We start from the raw sequence: 21,282 nt of genomic DNA on the forward strand, positions 1-21,282 counted from the left end.
GAAGGGAGAGTGGGATATGTGCCACAAATTCCAATGACCAAACTCATATTTAATAAAAGGGACAAAAGACATAAAATACATAAGGGTAAACTTTCAGACTGATAAAGTGATTCATAAGACAAAGCTGTAAAGAAAAACAACTAAAACTGTTCAGAAGGAAATTTAGGCTGGGAATGATGACATCTCCAGTAATTAAGTGAGTGAGAATCTGGACTCACTCTGCAAACAAATACTTTGGAATAAAATCTACTAATAAGGGACTTGATGTGATTACTTGCAATAGCTGACATTTTATTCTATACAGTTCAGAAGGTCATGATGTTTCTAACTCCATGAGACAAGCATGCCATGCTGGGAAGGCTTGAATGCACACAATACAATCAATTCTGTACTTGATTTTGGTGAGACAAATCATACTAAACAGAGTGGTAGCTAAAAAATAGGAGGCTAACAATGAAACTAAAGGTTTCCTTGTCTGCTCATTCAATCCATTATCCAACAGCTCCTCCAGCAACAGAAGTATTACATATGGTGTCAAATAAACACAAAGACAGTTTCCTAGAAAAATACTGGAGCCTAACCAAATTGAATTAATTGCAACAGTCACATTTCTTGGTCTGTCAAATTATTCTGAAAGTTCTCTCTTCTACCTGACAGTAATTTCAACAGGAATGTGCCCAGAGTTTAAGGTTCAGGTTGAAACCAGAGAAGTCGTTATCTCCTCGCGTCACTTTTCTCATTATGTCAGCATTCCACCTCTCTGAACTTGCCCTGTGAATTTACTACTTTTTAGCTTACTGCAAGAGTAAGCTAAAAAGAAATACTCCAGGTAAAGCACAAGGTAATTATATTGCTGTCCTTTGCTTCTCAACTACCTTTCTGAGGAACCATTTGAATTGTAAGGTTAAGACAACCAAAACACTTCTCTTCAGGTTCTCCATTAGAGTAAATGTGCTGCCATGTTCTACCCTCTCCTTTCCCACTGATTTCAAAGATTAAAAAAGGCTACAGTTCAAAAGACTGTGCTTTTTTGTTGAAGTAATTAGAATATTCTCAGTGTTTTCATAGACCTCTTAAGCCTTCCTTAATCCTTCTCTTTCAACGAAGACTGAAATTACAATTTCCCTAAAAAGGGGTCAGTTCATTGTATATACTTCGACTGCATATAGTAGCAAACGTAATGAGTCATCACTTCTGTAAAAAAAAATTCCCCTAACTGTACTGAAAACAATACTCAAACACACACATACACACTTGTCTTGAACTAAGACAAAGCTAAAAACACGAATGCATTTTCTTATCACTAAAATGTTTCTGAGGAAAGTTACTCTACAATGTTTTGGAAAAAGCAGCTATCATAAATCACACTGATACAGCTCGTTCCATCTCTGCAAACACTAACGAAGCCTAAACTCTAACATGCATTTTTACTGTAATCTACTTGAGGATTGACAGAAGGCTAATATACCACAATACTAAAGGACCAATAATCTTTCATAGCTCCAAAATAAGCTGCAAAGGATTATTTCCTGCATAGCCATGGGAAACAAGGACCTTAGAAAGTAATCTAGGACAATCATGTAATATCAAATGAAAGGAATGTGGAAAAGACTTCTACAGAGGTAAGGTGAATTAAGAAGAGGTCAAGAGAGTCTAAAGAGGCAGCATGGAGTCCTGTGTAACTGGAGGTACAGCACAGCAAGAGGAGAGAGGTTGGTGAAATTCTTCACTGCTAAACTGATAAACAAGCAGGTTAATTGGGGCAAGACCATTTTTAAAATATTGAAGAGAAACATCTATCGTATTTCAAACAAAAGGGATTATAGAAATTAAGACATGCAAGGCCTGGGTAAGAATATAATGTATTCTCCATATCTACAGATTTTCCCTCACCTCCAATTAGACAAAAATATTGTATTGCAACTTAGGTTTTAAGAAAAATTATTTTAATATTTAATTTTGAATCCTAGAAAGAATATGACTTTCCAATACAGAATAAAAAAATTCAACCCCCCCCCCCATCCATAAAAATAGTCAGTACCACATGAAGAAACACTGTATAACAGAGTACCCATTAAGGTCTTTCCAACAATAGCCATCCAACAGAGTAAAGTTTGAAAGAACATGCTACCTACCCTCTTTGAAACAAATCCACATTGAAGAATTTGTGGAGCTCCACGGAGAATTCTACCATAGCCTGAACTTCACTCATGTTTATGAGGATGAAGAAGTCAAAACTTGTCAGCACCTTAGTTACTGAAAACAAAGTGAAAACAAACTATTTAGAACACAAGCTGGGGATAATGCATATCTGGTCCTAAAAAGGACAATGCTTACACACAGTTTTGCACAGCTTCCTTAAATATGCAGGCCCTGAGGTAAACAAGAATATAGGATGGACCAAATCCAGCTCACAGTAACTTCTACCTTTCTTGTAAAGGAATCAAGTGTTACCAGAGAAGCATCACAACACATCGTCAGCATAATACAATCCTGGCACTTACTGGTACTTACATACTGCAGCTCTGCTCGGGTTCTTGGCTGGAGAGGGAAAAATACTCTGACAAGGAGAAAAAGAGCATGGGCTGCTTCCAGCCCTTGTTGGTGCAGAATGTCCATGGAGGCAGCAGAGCCTCAACTCTGGCAGGAAGACAGTAACAGCTGAATTACAATGTAGCCAAACAGTAAAGAGAAAGTGTCTGACCAGGTCATGTAAGGCTTCAGACTCAGAGATTCCCGGGGAAGGCAGGAGTTACGGAAGGCAACATGCCTATTTTTAGTCTTTTTTTTTTTTTTTTTTTTTTTTAGTAAAGTGATAATTTTCACTGTCATCTTCACAGCCACAGACTAGCAAGTTCCTGCTACCTTACAACTGCCTGCTGATACCTACATTAAAATCCTACAGATTTTACTAAGTTCTGCAGGTTTTCCTTCAACACTAGATTAATGAAACATACTACACCTTCTAAAAACACTTGTCTTCAAACTTCCCAGTTTCTGCAAGCACTGTCTGGTTTGAGGACTAAGCAAACAAAAAAAACTTGAGCAGGCTGTACTTCATGAACATTAGTCAATTTTTCTGGCTCTAATGTAGAAGCAGTAGACACTGTCTGGTGCTTGAATGGATTATGGGTTTTTTTGTTTCTAAAATTTTGAACATGCATTTGGGTGTTTGTGAAATAGCAGGCAGTACTGAGATTGAAACAGAGTAGGTGGCAAAAAATGTCATGGCTGTAGCAGGTATTAGTCAGCTGAAAGCAAAGTTACCTTTAGGGGCACAACCTCTAGCCTACAAAATAAATTGTCTTAGAATATGACTCAAGATAAAATTCCCCTTCTGTACTCACTCTAGAGGAGCTGAAAGACTTCAAGCACTGTAACACAGGTGTAAATTTTATACTCTAAACAAGACATTAATTCTGACCTTGGTTTAACAGCCAATACAGGGACTCTGAATGCACTTTACAAAAACACGGGAACAGTACATTATTGATGTAACAGGGGATAGAGGAAGAGGAATTTTGCTGCACTGGGACAACCTGAAGAACTTGGATCAAGAGCCCTTACCACAAGATCAAAATTACAGCATCTAGATGATGCTATTAACCCAGCTTGTCTAAAAAATCTTGTCATCATTTGAATTTCAATCAAAGGACTTCAAGAGACTAATTGAATGATGCCATAAGTTTTGCTACAGTTTTGTAGTGTTAGGACTGGCAGTGACAGCCTACAGGGCTTTGCAGCAATTCCCTCTTCCACTGCTTTGTCTATAGTACTGTACAGGGATGTCCTCTTTAAAACTAGATACAAAATGTCCTGCACTGTAATTCTCTGGGGCTGTAATACTGCATTATCACATGGGCATCACCTACCAAAATGCAAATGTATATTCTGCAAATGAAACCTGACTTGCCACAGAGCAGAGATCCAGATATCCTAGACCCACTGTGACCCTTGGCTGCTGGGCAACAAACTCTGTGCACTATGGATGAAACTGTCCAGTACCTCAGAAGGAAGCCAATTTAAAGCACTCAAGGAAAAGCAAAAGGATCTTTATCTTTTTAAGGATGCCATGGGGCAGTCCCACCCAACTTGCATTTTGGTGAAACTACATTCTCAAGAGAGGAAGACATGACAAGGCTCTGATGTCCTGGCACAATGAGTGGTGCTAACTCCCTGAACAGTTTGCCTCCATTAAGTGAAGTGAAGACTGTTCCTGTGGTTGCTGTTGGGCCATGATCAGGGTCCCTCAAGTCCCTAGCAGGAAAATTCAGAACAACCCAGAACCAGTCCAATTAGGTAATCTCAAAGGTCCATTTTATGAATGAGTTAATTCAACAACAACAACAACAAAAAAAAAAAAAAAAAAAACCAACTTAAGAAAGCCACATCTTGCATGACTGCCAAAAGGGCTGTCCAGTGAACTTGTGGTATTCCTACTGTGTATGATACGGCTCTAGCTGGGGTACTCCCTCCCTTCTTTCTCTATTGAGCTTACTTAGCACTCCCAGCCACTTCACTAAGAATTGCCTGGCAGGCAATTTTTCCCTGCAGACTAAGCACAGGGTCCAGCAACCACAGGTCTGCATGACACAAGACCACGCATTTTAATCTAGTAACACAGTAACACAGCTCTTGCTCAACTACAAACGGCATTTGGAGAAACCAGTGTCTACGCCTTGCTCCAGCACCAACTGCAAAACCAGCATGAAATACTGTGGCACAGTCCACAGAACAGCACACCCAGCTAAGCAGTGCTGCATACTGCAGGTACCCAGCTGACCACTGAGAATAGCTTTTGCTTTGTTGAGCATCAGCTCGTTCCACGTGCATCTTAAACTGGAAAAAGGGGAACATTCACTGCTCTGGGGTGACATAAACCACATCACTACTTTTCTGCCAAAGTCTTTCATACCAGTGCAAAGGAAAACAGTACAGAACAGTTATAGTTCTGTGAACTATGTAATAGAAAGTGTTATGCAGTGAATAAATATTTTAAAGGAGAAACTCAACTTGGACAATGTCATAAGCTTGTAGACTAATCATACAAAAGCCGACAAAAAAACCTGAACTTATGTAGAGGTATTTGTTGTATATATTCCTGTCAAATTTACAGCTGAACTCCACAAATTTCATCTACAACAAAAGTTCACAACTCAATTTAATATTTAATGAGTTTACTGTTGTATTTTAAAGCACATCATTAGCATTTGGAAACCAAACTGCATTAAGAAACAAAAGAATCCTTCAGTAGAAGCTCTCTACATGAGAAATGGAGTTTAATGCAGCATATAAACCCATACCAGAAGGTCTGATAATAAATGACAATATCTTAATACACAAATTAGAACAGGTGGGTTCTAAACTTTTGGTAGCTACTTAACTTTTAGAATCAAAACAGCATTTCTATATTCAAATGTATTCAGAGCACTGAGACTTAACATTTCCAATAGTTAAAATATCAGTTAAAGCCTCTTGATCCTACACTGAGGGCCAAACCTTTCCTTTTCTTCATACTTCTGAAAGTTTACTTATTTCCCTAAGTTGGAAAATCTCCTATATATCCTGGCTGGTCCATGCTGTCCCCACATCACCTCACCACTTTCTTTAGTTATCCAAACTAATTTTTCCTGAGGCCACAATACAAAGTGGACCACAGGATAACATATTTTTAATACTTGACTGAAGGGAAAAAAGCTGTTTCTTCTGTTTCTTGATTCTGTTTTTTTTTTCTAAATCGATCATTTTAGTGCTACTTTACAGCAGCTGCATCAGAGCACCTAAGAGTGAACTGAAAATACCTCTTAAATGAGCTTTGTTTTCAGAAAAATGATAGTGTAACACTGCCATTAATCTAGCTATTTGCACTGGGAACTGCAAAACAACACTTTTGCAAATGAAAAAATGAGAAATGAAACTGCAAAAAGACGTTCAAAGAATGTCTTACCTGCACTGGTAAATACTCCATTTTAGTACGTCAATCGACCAGTCTTCCAGTTCTCTGCTGTCAAAAACATACTGATCAAACTAAAAAACAAACAAACAAACAAATGTTTTACTAAGAGCAACATCTCTAGAATGTTTCAGTACTTATGTACTTCGTTCTCTTTTCCTGCATTCTAATAACAACCTTTATCATGACCTCTCCAGCAATCACACAAGAACTGCCTACCAGCATTCTCCAATCTGACCTTGGGTCCTGCACTGCAGTTTTCAGCTCTCCTGAAGTGTAGTAGTCTGATATGTATTTTTACAAAGTAAGTAAAAAATACAACTTCTCATGAAGCCAATACTCTGGCAAAGCTGACATTGCTACATCCAGCCAAACTATCCCTGTCTTCACCAAGGAATTCTAAGCTCCCAGAGGACTCTGGTACACCCCCAGCCACCCCACAGCCTCCTCAATCTTCAGAGAGACTCTCAGCTCTCCAGGAGCAACACAGCCCCAGAGAGGTAGGAGGATATTCTGGCCTGAGTCATCAAATACAGCTCAAGCCCCCACACAGCCTTACATAGCTACCAGGGAGGAGACAACTTATAAGAACAGGTCTGATGAGATTCTCCTGGTAAATCTTATGTCCCTTCTCCACAGAAGCCAAAATTCAGGGGACAAGGAGAAGACCAGGAACCCACTTTCTTAGAGCAAACATTGCAGGTAGGTCAACACCACCTAATATTCTGAAACTCTCCCTGGAGCTCCTGATAAACTACTACCTTAAAACTGTTTATTAAGAAGCAGTTAATCCCTCCTGTACTCTGAAACCATTGGGGCACTTAAAAAATACAATTAAAAAATGCAAAATCTCTTTTTTATCTGATGACCTTTAGATTTCAAAGACACAGGAAAGAGAACACTTAGTTCTACCCTCTTAAAGGAACTTTGCATCTATCTGTATATGTATGTCAGAGAAATACAAAGACAAAATATATCACAGATTGTGCAGGCAAGCTGTGAAACTAAACTGGTCTTGCATTAACTTCAGATGGAAGAAAACAGAAAAAGTACAATATTAAAAAAAATTATCTGGATTTTTTTAAACAGATTTCACTTGTGCATGTCATGTCATGGTATTACATCTTTGATACCACAAACTCAGTAAAATCCTGAAGCCATAATGCCACATAAATATGGCACCAACATTTATTACATTTGTTTAACAATGCATTACAACCTGTGTCATACCAATTCTCTTTTAAAGAGGACTGAGTTCTTTTTTTTTGAAAAAGAGAGAGAGAGAAATAAAATGCAAAATTCTGAGGAACTGAATTTTTTCTAGCCTTAGATTTAGTATTTTATATTCAGTGGAAATCAAAAGTAAAACTAAGGAACCTACAAATGAAAATAAAACAAAGCATTCATTTTGCTCCAGTCTGTTTCTAGCTGTTCATTTAACATTCAAGTAGTATTTTTCTTCAAAGTTGCTGTGGGAGCCGTATACACCTCCATCCCTGAGCTTTTTGACCAGTCCTCTTCTCCTATATGCTCAGAGATCCAGCACCTGCCAACACAAACTCGGCCATCATCTATCTCTGTGCTGATGACTCACAGGTTTGTCCCCTCCACCTGAGAACTGCCTTCAATTCCAATTTTAGCTATTTCTTAGACACTGCTTTCAGCTGAAACTTAATGTGGTGAAAACAAAGTTCTTGACCTGACCAACAAGGCTATTCCCAATGCCTACTTTCTGAGTGTGCATACTAGCACAATCTGACTGGAAACCTAGACACTGTTTTTCATTTCGTTTTCTCTGGGTCCTCATAGACTTTGGCAAGACTATACAGAAGATGTGCCAAATTTTTCTGCATGCGATTAGAAATATGTCCCATCTAGCCATACAGCTAAAACTCTTCCAAGCTAATATCCTTTTATTTTAATTACTGTGAGGCTGAAAAAGCATAATTCACTGCATGTATTAGTTCAGCATGGTGCTGCAAAGAACCAGTCTGTTATTTTGATCATTTCACCTTTCTCTCTGCATTCCCTGCAGAGAGTGCCTGGACTACTGCAAGCATAACTCCTCTGCCCTTTGAAATCCTTTCAGAGTTGTGCAGCACTCAATATCACAGTGCTCCGGTTGAGACTAGAGCTTCCCAGCACTACAAATAAACCCTGCTTCTCCATAATTAAAACGGTGAGGGTATAGAAAAGAAATGGTAGTTGAATTTTGGATTGCATAATCATCATGTCGTAAAACAAGCAAACAAACAAAACCCTTATGCAGAAATATCTAGAATACCTTATTCAATTCATTATCCCAATTTTAAAAAGACATCACCATCAACTAGAAAAATACCTCAGAACAGACTGCTTTACATCAGGATTTCCTAATTAATTTTTTTTAAAGCTTCACAGCTATAATAATCGTGTGAAGTGAATAACTACACATACAGTTAAACAACAACCTAATCTTCATGGGCTCAGGGTAAAACTCAACTATTACAATTTTCCTCATGCCTGGCTCTCTAAGTCTAGACTACTTCCCAGCCAACCATAAGGTTTGATTCTAACAAAGCTAATGCAAGATACCTATAACATTTTAATGGGCTAGATAAACAACCAACTTAATCAGGCATTAAAATTCAAGTTTTCATACTTTTTGCTTTAAATTTAGCACCAATATCTCATCCCTTATGCAGCACACTGATAAAAACAACATACTCACTACTTTGAGCTGACAACTTGATTATTCCCACTGAGCACAGAAGTCATTAAGATGTTGCATTTATTTCTTTTCTTCTCCCCTATTAATAGATCATACATGTGATACAATAATTCATCTTGAACACTTATTAGGCTTATTCCCTTCTATCCTAGCATTGGTCTTTGTCTGTTTGACAAATGACATGTTATTTCTAAGCTTCCTCATTAAAAACTTTAACAGGAAAAGTTCTGAGAGCACAGTTAAAAGCTCTCTTTCTTATTGATGTGTTCTTCTCCCTTCACCACAAAAACCCCTGCTGCAAAACAGACCCCATGCTTACAGATTTCTGTATTTTTCCTCCCAGTATGGACACTAACTTCTTCTCTCTTCAGCCAACAATTTATGCTAAACAAAAACTGCATCATCTCTGAGATTCCTTCTCCTCTTTCTCATTAAAATGAATTGAACAATGGTTGCAACAGTAGTTTGCACAGAAAAATGGAAACAGAACATGAACAAACCGAAATGAATTATTTATTTACCTTTTACAAAGACCTCCCATAAAAATAAAACCCACATTTTAAAAATTATTAGAGGGCTATGAAATAACTGGCACAAATGTGATTGCTTTTGAGTCAGAAACAACTAAAATGGAGTGTTTTGATGATAACCAGTAGCAGTTCAGGATATGTGCTACTACATTATGCCAGCCACCTTGTCCTACTTTGATCCCACACACTGGCTGAGTGAGAAAAATGAACTTCCACACACTCATGCCAAGAACTATGGAGAGTGGACCATGAAAATCAGCAGTAAAGCTGAGCTACCTCAAGAACAATGATGAAAATAAATACCTCTAACTACAGCAGCAGTAATGTATCTGGAAATACATCTGCAAATGTAGAAATAAGTCTGTAAATTAATTGCTTGTATTGCTTATCACTTTCCATTAATGAACTCACAATCTATCTTTTCCTAACCTATTCAGAAGAGCATTATGGGGGGAAAAACCAAAATGAAGTGCTTCTACTAAACAATCAAAGTTTTTTGGAACTTTATATGAAAAGCATATAAGGATCTTACAGTAAATGGAAAAAAACCCAATAAATTGCAGGCTATAAAATTCAGATTAAAAAAACCCCAAATTGCATAACTTAATATATTCACCTTTTATAAACTACTGAATTTATGAAGGGCGTATCGGATAAGAATTAATAAAGTAGGAGAGGGAAGCTTACTAAAATAATTTGATTCCGTCCAATGGAATAGTTTCTTCATAAAACACTAAGGGTCTATCTAAGTGTACTTAAAGCATACTTCATTTTCCTACTTACACAAAGGAAGAAAGCTCTCTCTCTTTGAATTCCATGTCCCAACAATGTCATTAAGTGAAAAATAACTTTCATATGGATGGATGAATTTGACATTAAAATGTCTGCAATGATTGTTAATGTCATTACTCTGTCACATTTTATGAATCAAAAATCTCCAAAAGAAAGCTGCAACCTCTCTCCCACCACAAGCAAATTTGTTTTCAAAAAAATAAACCTTTGGTTTCAAGAGAAATGAAAAATAAATCTAACAGTATATGATCAGTAAATTATTTTTAATAGGTAATAATTCTGTATTATTGTCCTCTGTAAATAAAACAGCAAAATTTACAGAGTTGAGTCATTGTTCCAATACCTGCTCTGAGGTCATTCTTTGACAAGACAGTAAATATAGTTTAGATTTGACAGGTTAATTTTGTATTGGAAGGCATTATGCCAAATCGCTACTGTATTTCCTCCCTGTATTTTACAGTAGGCATTAAGTTAGCACAAATGATATATTACATACTCTTATTAACTTAAGGAATGTGAAACTTGGCTGCCTGATCGAAGCTACATTAGGGGATAATCTGATAGTAAATCTGATCCAGGATCAGTGGTCACAAAACCACTTCCTTGGTAGCTCCTACAGTAATAGCATTGGTGGTGATAGGCTGGATCAGCCAACAAAGAAAACCAGTGACTCCAACAGGACATTCTTACAAATATAATTTCTTTCAGAAATACACAGGAGCACTGTATCAAAAACTATTTTATTTTTCAACAGCTATTGTTAATAACCCAATATAAAGGCAGCTGATTTGGGGATGGCTACTACATCTTTAAAAACATAATCCTTGACTTCACTTTTTTCACAGAATCACAGAATCATTAAAGTTGGAGAAGACCTCTAAAATCATCAAGTTCAATCTTTAATCTAACACTGCTATCTCCACCACTAGATCATTTCCTCAAGTGCCAGCTCCACACTTCTTTAAACACTTTCAGGGATGGTGATCTCACCACTGCCTTAAGGCACCCCTTTTCAGTGTTTGACAACCATTTTAGTGAAGCAATTTTTGTATCTAAACTTTCCCTAACACAATTTAAAGCCATTTTCTCTCATTCTGTCACCTATTACTTGGGAGAAGAGACCAATCCCCATCTTGCTACATCTTCCTTCCAGGTAGTTGTAGAGAGTGATAAGGTCTTCCCTGAGCCTCCTTTTCTCCAGGATAAACACCCTGAGCTCTTCACAGGACTTGTGCTCCAGACCCTTCACCAGCTCTGCTGCCCTCCTCTGGACTCGCTCCAGCACCTCAGTGTTTGTCCTGTAGTGAGGGGCCCAGAACTGGACACAGGATTCGAGATGCAGCCTCACCAGTGATGAGTACAGAGGGACAATCACTGCCTGGTCCTGCTGGCCACACTACTGCTGATTTCCTTGTGGTTTAGTTTCCATTTTCCTACCATTTTAACAAAACAAATCGAAGTCAGCATTATAACACATACATTTAGATTACAAGTTTAATTCTTTGATCTTCAGCACAAAAAAAAAACCAAAAAACAAACAAACAAACAAACAAAAAAAACCAAAACCAAAACAAAACAAAAAAAACCTAAAAACTGTAAATATAAAACATTGTTTTTAACATCTCATAATGTCTGCCCACAGTTTTTATTTCTCAGTACCTGAGAAAAGTAATATATTCTTATTTTTTTTCTTCCCTTGTTAATGATTTTCTAATGCTCTTCAAGACCCTCTCTTCAGCTTCTAAGACCCTGTATATAACTGTAACCTTTCTGCTCCACAAAACATGCATTAATTTTACAGTCAAATCCATATTATTCTAGTACAAAGTGCAATTTAGTTCTGGAATGAATGATACAAGTGCAAAGTTGAAGGACAATTCAGCAGACTGCTACTGCAAGCGGTGACCTAACAACGTCATAAAAAGTATTTCAGAATGTGCATTAAAGCTTTTCAGAAACATATTGTACCAAACAAACGCCTACATGTCAATTTGGCCTAAGGGTTTAAGCTCTCTTGATGCTCACTTATCTTCGTATTGACCAGATGAGGAGGAGATACTTTTCTCTGCAACCTCAGGTGGCACCTCCAGCAGCTTGTCTTGTACACCTCCAAATCTAAGAGCACTAAGCTGAAACATATCTAAACTTCTAAGTTCACTTAGTTATTACCCAAACCAGCCAAGCACAAGATTTTAATGCTCTGTCCTTAATGTTCCACACTCTTTTTTCTGCCACTGAAGCCTGGAGCAAAACAGATCTGACCTAACAGAAAACAAACAAAGAAACAAAGAACACCACCCAAGCAAACAAGCAAAATAACAACAACAAAAAACAAACAAAACCCCCACAAACAAATAAAACCAACCAACCCACACTCCCCACTCCCAAGGAAAAAAAAATACAATAAAATTTAATCACTGCCTACTTTTTTTAGCTGTTTAGAAGAGAAGGGACTAAACACAATATGCAGAGTACTGTGTGTGCTTTTTTATTGAGAAATGCTCAAGCAAAAAAGTCTTTGAAGAAACAAGTGTCAAGTAAAGATAACACTGATCAGCACTGGTGGACAGCTGTGATGGTATCTTGAACAAAGTGAGCAGATCTTAGCATGCATACTATAAGAAGATAGGGTGTCAGTAAGCACCCTGAGAAAACAGCACATTATATATCAGTAGCAAAGTATTGAAATTATATCCTTTTGCTACCCTTGCAGACTTGCTTGCACCCACGCCACAGACAGCCATCTCTGCAACTGTGCTGGCAGTAGTGGGAGGCAAAAAACCTCACAGCACCAAACCAAACCTTTACAGATATTTTGGAGATTACTTTGTAAGTTACTGGTGGTTATGGGGGGGGGGGTGGTATTGGTTAGGTTTTTTTTTGTTTTTAATTTAAACAGCAACATTTCACTGATTTAAATACAGCATGATTCCATAAACAGCTGCACTGATCTGTCTTGGAGTGTGCCTATATTAACATCTAACCCTGAAGAGGTGAGTAAGGGCTCAGCAAGAATTTAAGCCAACTTTGTCCATGAAACTACACTAAGACTTCCACACTAGAAACAGCTTCAGGAGTTTCTCCCTCATGTGCTCATTCACATCTTCATAGCAGCAATACATCGCCCCCTCAACACTGCCAACACAGTGCTCGTGGGACAGCATTTTAAAATTAATTAGTTACCATTTTAGAATAATCTATTTTCGCAGGGCTTGATCAGATCGCTTCCTTATCCGGTTTCAAAGCACATCTCCACAAATAGCAGCGCCATCGAGCACGGGGAAGGGAAGCGCGCAGCAGCACAGCACAGCGGTTCCCTGGCCAGTTGTCCCCTCAGCCTCCACAAGCCACAGCCTTGGCACAGCAAAGCAAAGAGGTCTCGGTAGCAGGGTGAAAGAAACTGCCCCTTCTTGCAGTGTTTTTAGCCTCCATTCCTTTCTTTGACTCACCGCAAAAGCTGGACAATAACACCCTACCCCTGTTCCACTTCCTCCATGGAAGGACACAACCCCAGAGCGCAAGCAGCAGCTCTGTCCAACCTCCACCCTGCTCCACAGGACAAGTTCTGCTCTCTACTCACAGGCCTGGTTTCCCAGAGAGGCAACATCTCACCTGGGAGCCCTCCTTGGCACCCCAAACCATTTCCTTCCAGAAGGAGGCATGGAAGGACAGAAAGCTGAGCAGCTTCCAACAGCTTTGTCCCAACAGGTCCAAAAACATGCTCTGCCTGCAGAGTAATCAACCAACACATCTGGTATCAGGAGACAGGCACCATTTTTGCCGAAACAGGGCTCTTCTGCTCCCTGTCATGGAGGAAGAGAGCGACAGGGCTGCTCTAGTCAGCACAGCCTGCTCCATCTGAGCTCCACAGGCTGCAACCCTCCCTTAGAGTGCTGGCATTGCTCCTCCCCCACTACACCGCGAGAATATCTTACTAAAGAGTCCCTATGAAACAGGCAAGTATAGCAGCATTAACAAATTCCGTTTCTAGATCTGCTTTTGTTTACGTTGCAGCTTGAAGGCTTCATGCTCCTCTTACCTCCCGCTCCCCACATGGCATTTCACTAACAGAACAATGCTGACGTGTGAGAAGCTGCTAAAAACACTGACACAAACCTAAAATGGCAAGACTCTGTTTCCAAAATAGCACATTGGAAACAAAACAAATCTAATTATCACCTTTAGTAACTTCAATGGGTAGACTTGCAGGGTTACATCAAAACAAATCAGAAAACTGTTTTCTGAATTAGCTCGAACCATCACCAATGCTACTTAAACAATTTTTGACAATGTTTTGTATAAAACAGCTTTTGTTCACTCCTTTTCTTCTACCATTTACTTGTCATGTTTAGTTAGAAATTCTTCTACTAACGTTTTGTAATCATTAAATCCCTTGCATGCTGCTTTCAAATTTGCTACAACTAGAACAAGTACCACCCCTTAAATATAGCATAAACATTCAGGGAAAAAAAGGCCCAACAACTAGGAACCAAAGTCATCAGGGGCTTTCCCTACCCTGCTGATAGCATGGCTGGTTGGTTTTCTAAAAGGTTATTGTTCCTTCCTCTCTTACCTGAGAAGGGCAAAGTGACTGGCCATGAAAATTCATCATTCTAGCTAAACTCCACCAGCTTTTACACATTTCTGTCAAAAGGCAGGTAACATCTGCTAGAGATTCTAGTCACAGACTCAAATTCAGCTCTAACATTAGTAGCATTAGCTGGCACTCAAACCAATTTCAGAGACACACAATACACCTTTCACAGGTTGTCTCTTCAGGACATACAAAATAAAATTAAGAGCATATAAAACCCTATGAATCAGAGCTTCTGCCCCAGCAACAAGGGCCTTCATTAGAAAAAGAAGCCCAGCATGAAAGAATGGCCACAAATGTGGAGAACTAGGTCCTGACTTCCACGTTCAGATCTAGTATTGACCTCATTCATTACAAGGTTTTTTCCTCTAAGCTGTTTTACATGTAAAGCATTAAAAGATGTTTTCTACTATCCATGGTTTCTTGTTTCAGTACTTCAAATATCCTCAGTACCTTGGCATGTTTTAATCTGGATTTTTTCACCACAGTGAGGGACTGAAGGTCAGAGGTGCCTAAAACATCAGCTCTAGAATTATCTGATAGCTGGTATAATCCCAAAATTTACCCAGAATCTCTTTTAAAAGCATATATATGCCTTTATAGAAAGCTAGATCGGCCACATATAAATAGACAGGCAAGCAATTATAATTAACTTTAAAAGCACTACATATGCAACTATCACTACCTCTACCACTAAAACTCAGGAGCATTAATTACATTATTTAGACTGATTTTTTTACATGGAAATACACAATCATTATATAGAAAAATCCTCAAGAAATAACGGAATTGACAGCCTGGGGAGAAAGTACTGCTTCTTCTACAGAAGCACAAATACTACAACATTTTCCTTGTAAATTTCAATAGAAAGAAGACAGAAAATGTGCTGCAGGCCATTCTAATATGAAAATTGAAAGGGAAATCTTTCTTACTAACTTTAGAAAAAAATCATCTAAAGCATAAGGAGAATTCAGTTTATTTTATAGCTAGAAAGCACAATAAAGCATTATCTCTCAACATCCTTTATGCAACAGGTAATCAGTGATCTGTGGCATTGTTAGTTACAGGGATTAATTCATTAGGTCACAGCACGTGAACAAGGTTGTGATTATAGTAAGCAGACTTGCATCTGGAAAACAAGTCAGTTTGTTATTTCAAAATGTCAGAGGTCAAGTGTAAAGCTTCTTGTAAAATTAACTGTTGAATGCTACAGATTTCTTCTTAATTTGGGTGTGTACAGTTTTGTGATTTATTTCACAAACAAGATTCAGCAAACCATATGCACACATATCTATATATATCTGTATAATTCTATAGTATTAGAGCTAACAAATGTATAACTTTTCACTAGAAATCTAAATACAGCAAAATTTGTATATTTTCCTTTCTTTCTGATGTAAGACTTGCAATTCAGAAATGTGGACATGTTTCATTTATCTTTAGTAAAACCTATTGGTAAGTGAAACTTTGTATCTTGTTTCCAACAAAATTGCTTGCACAATATAAAGTTCAAAATTCTTCACAACAAAAATGTTCCCAACTTCAAAACCTCTACAGAAAATCCATTAAAAAAAAAAAAAAAAAAAAAAAAAAAAAAAAAAGCACTGAAACCATCTAATAAAAAATAGAATTGATGTAATTTCAATTTACTTTAGCATTTTCAACTTTTGTTCCACTTATAAGTTGAGCTCTGTGAGATTTGATTCTGTTCCTTATTTCTCTGTCTGTTCTTTCCAAGAACAATGCTGTCACCAATTTCCTGCTTGAAGTAAACACAATTTGCTCACCTGACTTCTTCCTGACCCAAAACTATGGCAAACTTATTTCCTCCCTTTCAGATTTTTTTTCTTGTATACTCTTTGTTGTATTACTCTTGTTACCACAAAGGTTCCATGCATTGTTCTTCGAGGAAGACGGTTTGTACAACAGACTTCTACAAATATCAGCAATACCACATTACTAAATACCAACTGCTTTTGCTATCAATGAAAGCATAAATATTTAATGATGTTCCTATTTCAACAGTAACTTCTTTTTCTACTTACAATACTTAATGACATGTATCCAACAAATGAATATGTTCAAAAGGTGCTTAGCAAAATGCTAGAGAAGGCAAAAATCAGCAGATGTGTAGCAAACATAAAATCACGTGTCTTGCCAAGGAGAAAACACATGGTGCATTAACACTAACAGAATGTAAGGACATACTTTACTGCTTTGCCTAGCTGTGGCAGAAAAACATAGAACTAGTGTTTTTTTTAAGAAGCATAGTACGATTGTAATAAGCTCACAGGGACCAAAAATGTGACTTGAATGGATTTAACCAATCTCTCATTCCTGTTTTAAAGCAGCAGGATTGTGACTTATAGAACCATAGAATAGAATCATCAAAGTTGGAAGAGACCTTTAAAGATCATCAAGTCCAAATGTCAACCAGCACTACCACTGTAACCACTGAACTGTACCACCAGGATATAGGAACTTAAAAAGTTTTGAAGATTGCAAGATAAACAAACTTTTCATTAATTTAAAAAAATCACATTTTCCATGCTTGTTCATTAGGAGGAATATTGAATGCAAAATTAAATAATTATTAATTCAAGAAACTCTGAGTTATGTTCATAGTTAACCAAAAGAAATTCATGTGCTGGTACTTGACACAGTAGTACTTATTTAGGCTACAGGTTCTCTGAGCAGCAGCCTGTCAGAGGTAACTGACATACAACAACAGGCTGTCAAAACAAATATCCATCAGGGACAATGGCTGGTCAACACATAGGTGCTACTCATCTTTCCTGTTATGAAAACAAAGCACTAGTGAGACTGTATTTTTCCATACAGAGAAAAAGGAGAAGGGGAAAACCCACACAATAAAACTGCAACTCTTCCACCATGGTTAACAAGATTCTGCCAAGGCTGTCCTATAGTGTGTAGGGGATTGGGAGATGAAAAAGAACAAAAAAGACTTCAAGACAGAAAACACAAAGTACAAGATGAAACAGTTACCAAGCAAGGATGAGAAACATTAGTCTTTATCACAAAAACAACTTGAAACACTGAAACAAGGTCAACAGTGACAAGAATTCACAACCCTTGATTGTTGATTCTCACACCGAGGTCCATCTTTGGTACTGATTAAACTTACAAATTTATTCGGGACAGCAACCAGGCCAAGAGAGAGACACAGGCATCAGTACTCTCTGCATTACATTAATAAACATTTGGGTACCTGCCTCCTAGGTTGGTAAAGGCAACCAGGTTCTCTTCAAGGAAAAAAACAGTACAAGAGTCAGAGCTCATAAAGGGCTCCCATACCTTTACCTTCAATAGATCAAAACCTTGCCACTCAAAGTAATCTGCCTCATTCCTTTGCCAGGATTTGCTTTCCCATGCACCTCCCCAGGCTGACAGATGACTGTGGCATTCATATCCCATTCTAATCACTTCCAGCATGAGAAGCTTGCACCAAAACACCAGACTGTAACCTGCTGAGAATGAGATACTGATAGAAACATCCTGTCAAAGAGTGCTTATCATATCTCAAAACCACAACCAAGTCCACTAGAACTTGTCAGTGTCTTTCCCAGCAGATAACTGACTAGCAAAGTCAACAAGGAATGTCGGAGTGAGCAATGGATCTCAGTTTTCACATCTCTCCCTGCTTGGGAACTGAATTCACTAATTCTATATTTGTGAGAAAAAAGCACCAGAGACAGTCCTGGAACTGAGCTTTGAAACCCACGTGCTGCCAAGGGAAATGTTAAAACCACAATACTGCAGTGTCAGGTAACAGTGTCACATCCATCACTGGGGCTTCAGAAGAGATGCAAGGGCTTGGCTCTTCTGAAATCTGAACAGAGCCCAATGTGTTATTTTTGAGGTTTTACTTAACTCAAAACAAAAGTAAATTCTATCGCAATGGAATCAAATTGAATCAACAACTGTTTTGGTTTGTCTGGCATGTTTTCAAAATCACAGTTTTGAAGACAGGTTTTGGTTGCTGTGTGCACTTTACCATTACTGATTACTATTCATGCCAAACCTTATACAAGCCAGTCACATTGACCATAATCTGAATTGAAGGTAACAAATCATTTTTATTAATAAAGGGCTAATTAAGTTCAAAACCAGTATTTTCAAATATCAGTCAACTCTCACCAGTAGGGTAGGATTGTATTTCACACAAGGGATATTTAAACCACTCCAAAGAATGAGTTCAAATTCATATTCTCTGACTTTTGTCAATTGCCAAATGAAAGCTTAGAGAATTTACTTATGCCACTTACAGGGGGGAAAATGAATGGTGGGAAAAAGAAAACAATTGGTCCACCCAAGGAAAATGCAGACTAAGATTTATATCTGTGCTCGGACATACCAAATGCAGGTAGTCAGACTGTGACTACTGGTACAGTCATATGGGAGAAACAGAACAAGATTACAACTCTGTGCTTCATTCATTTAAAGTACGTGCAAAGATACAGCCAGAGTCCAGATTATTGTCCACTTCTGACAAAACAGCTTTAAAGGGCAATGAACTGTTGAACAGAATAATAAAAATTATGCTGGAGTACCTAATTTATTCCCCCACAAATCCAGAATTCTTTCATTGTAAAAAAGCCATAATGTTCCAGCAAACCAGAGATTTATTGAACCGGGTTTCGGCTGTGCTATTTATCCCTCAGCAAGGGCAAGCAATTTTATCTTCACAATCAAAATGCTAAGTTGGAGTTATTTAATGGATGAAAATGTAATGCCTTCCCTTCCAGAGTAATACAGATTCCGCAGCATTTGCTACTTGCTATCAGTCAAGCAAACCAAAAGGTGGTGCGTGTGGATTTTACCTCAGGCTTTGCCTATTTATAAGACATTAAGCAAGTTGAAAGAACCACTTAAAAAAAAAAAAAAAAAAAAAAAAAAGTAAAACCCAGTAAAACAAAATCGAAATTTATGTCCACTCTACTTGATAAAATGTAAGATCTCAAACATTAGCTTATTTACGTTTCAGTCAGCAAAATTCTCTGCAACCAGGAGAAAGAGGAAGTGGGCTTAAACACATCAGCACAAATATCTCTTTGGTTATAGTATCAACATGATTGTAAATCCCCCAATTACAGTTTTTAAAAATCTGTTACGCCATGCAACTTCTCTTCCAAGCAGCATGTTTGCAACGCATAATTACCAAATAAAGCTTTCAAACTAGTTCTATTCGAATTTTTGCTTAAAATACAAGAAACGAACATTATTTCCACCAGAGCGCTTACTGATCATGCAAATCCTGCCGAGCGCGCCCCGAGGTTAACCGAGCCCTGACGAGATCCTAGGGACGGTAACGGGGGTGACGAGCATCTGCTGAAGGCACGGCACCGCCGCCCCCAGCGCCCTGCCCCGCTCTGCCGGCGTTCCGAGGAGAACGGGCTGTTCCCGCTCGGACCGGGAGGGCGGGAGCCGCCAGTGCCGCCCTCCGCGCACCAGGAAATAGCTGCGAGTTATTCCTAACGCTCCGGCCAGCAACTTTCCACACTGCACGCAGAATCCGACATTTAAAATAAATAAATAAATAATTGACGCCCCCTCAACTCTGTTTCAAACCCTGCGAGGGTCCCGTATTTCCCAGGAAAAGGAAGGAGGGGAAAAGCACCATCGCCTCCAGCAGCTCCTAATACCACGGCCGGCCCTCGGACACTTCGCGGCGGGGACGAGCGAGACATTATTTCTGACCTATTTTCGGCGCCGCCTCGGAGCGATAAACAATCAACAGCGGCGGCGAAACGCTGCCCGGGCAGAAACTTCTCCGGCCACGAGCCGCTCCCGGGGACCACGAGCCGCCCCGCGACCGGGGGCTCGGAAAGAATCCCCTGCCCCGCGGCGGAGGCGGCCGAGCCCCCGCCCCACCTCGCCGCCCACCCGGTCGGGCTGCCGAAAGGCTCCCCGAGTTTTCCTGCGGGGAGCGGGGCTCAGACCGACACAAACAAGTCCCCCGCCCGCCGTGCCCACGGCCCCGGAGACAGGCCGGCCACGGAGGGGTGCCCGCCTGCCCCAGCCTTCCGGGAGGGGACGGACACGGTCCTGCCGCTCTGCCCGAGCACCCTGCACCCCCTCGCCGCTCCCCGGCACCGACCTGGGACACAAAGGAGCGGCCGCCGCTGCCCGCCGATCGCCCGTGCTCCCCGCGGAGTCCAGGCCGCGGCAGCACCGGGATGGCGTAGCGCAGGCATCCGACGCCAGCGCTTGCTGCTCCCGCCACGGCCCGTGCCGCCGGCGCCCGCTCTGCGCTGGGCGGGGAGGGAGGGGGGGGCGCTGGGAGCCGGCCGAGCGCCGCTTCCTGCTGCCCAGCGCCGAGGGGCGGCGGGCGCCGGAGCCGCCGGCGGGGGGGGCTGCGCCGGCGGCTAAGCAGAGGCCGGTGGTAGCGGCCGCATCCTCGGCTCCTGCGCCGGGCTTTCCACGCCGCCTGGCTCCGGCGCCGAGGAGTCTCCCGTGCGGCTCCCGCGGCGGCCGCTGCTGGCAGCGGGAGCCCCGCTGTGCCCGCGACGCGCCCGGCTCGCGCTCGCGCTCCCCCTGCCGCCGGGCCGCGGCTCCGGCCCCTCCCGCGGCTCCGCGGGACCGGCTCGGGGCGGCCCCGAAGGGCCGGGAGACCCCCGGGGCGGCACGGACGCGACCCACCCAGGGCTTAGCCCTCGCTGCTTTCCCCCCGCGGCCCGCTTCC

The 21,282-nt window shown here is 40.2% G+C and overlaps 1 protein-coding gene across 2 annotated transcripts in view; it reads right to left on the reverse strand.

Moving 5' to 3' along the window:
• Nucleotides 1-20,909, reverse strand: part of FAM135A (family with sequence similarity 135 member A) — a 79,841-nt gene extending 58,932 nt beyond the window's left edge. For both annotated transcript variants that reach the window (XM_053973577.1, XM_053973576.1), the window contains exons 1-3: nucleotides 20,698-20,909; nucleotides 5,948-6,027; nucleotides 2,136-2,256 (exon numbers count right to left, since the gene is read on the reverse strand). In XM_053973577.1, the coding sequence (XP_053829552.1) occupies nucleotides 2,136-2,212 (77 nt within the window). In that variant the 5' untranslated portion in view covers nucleotides 2,213-2,256; nucleotides 5,948-6,027; nucleotides 20,698-20,909. The remainder of the gene's footprint in view (nucleotides 1-2,135; nucleotides 2,257-5,947; nucleotides 6,028-20,697) is intronic.
• Between the last annotated feature and the right edge of the window lie 373 nt (nucleotides 20,910-21,282).

This window comes from Vidua macroura, chromosome 3 (genome assembly GCF_024509145.1).
Source record: "Vidua macroura isolate BioBank_ID:100142 chromosome 3, ASM2450914v1, whole genome shotgun sequence".
Taxonomy (NCBI): Eukaryota; Metazoa; Chordata; class Aves; order Passeriformes; family Viduidae; genus Vidua; species Vidua macroura.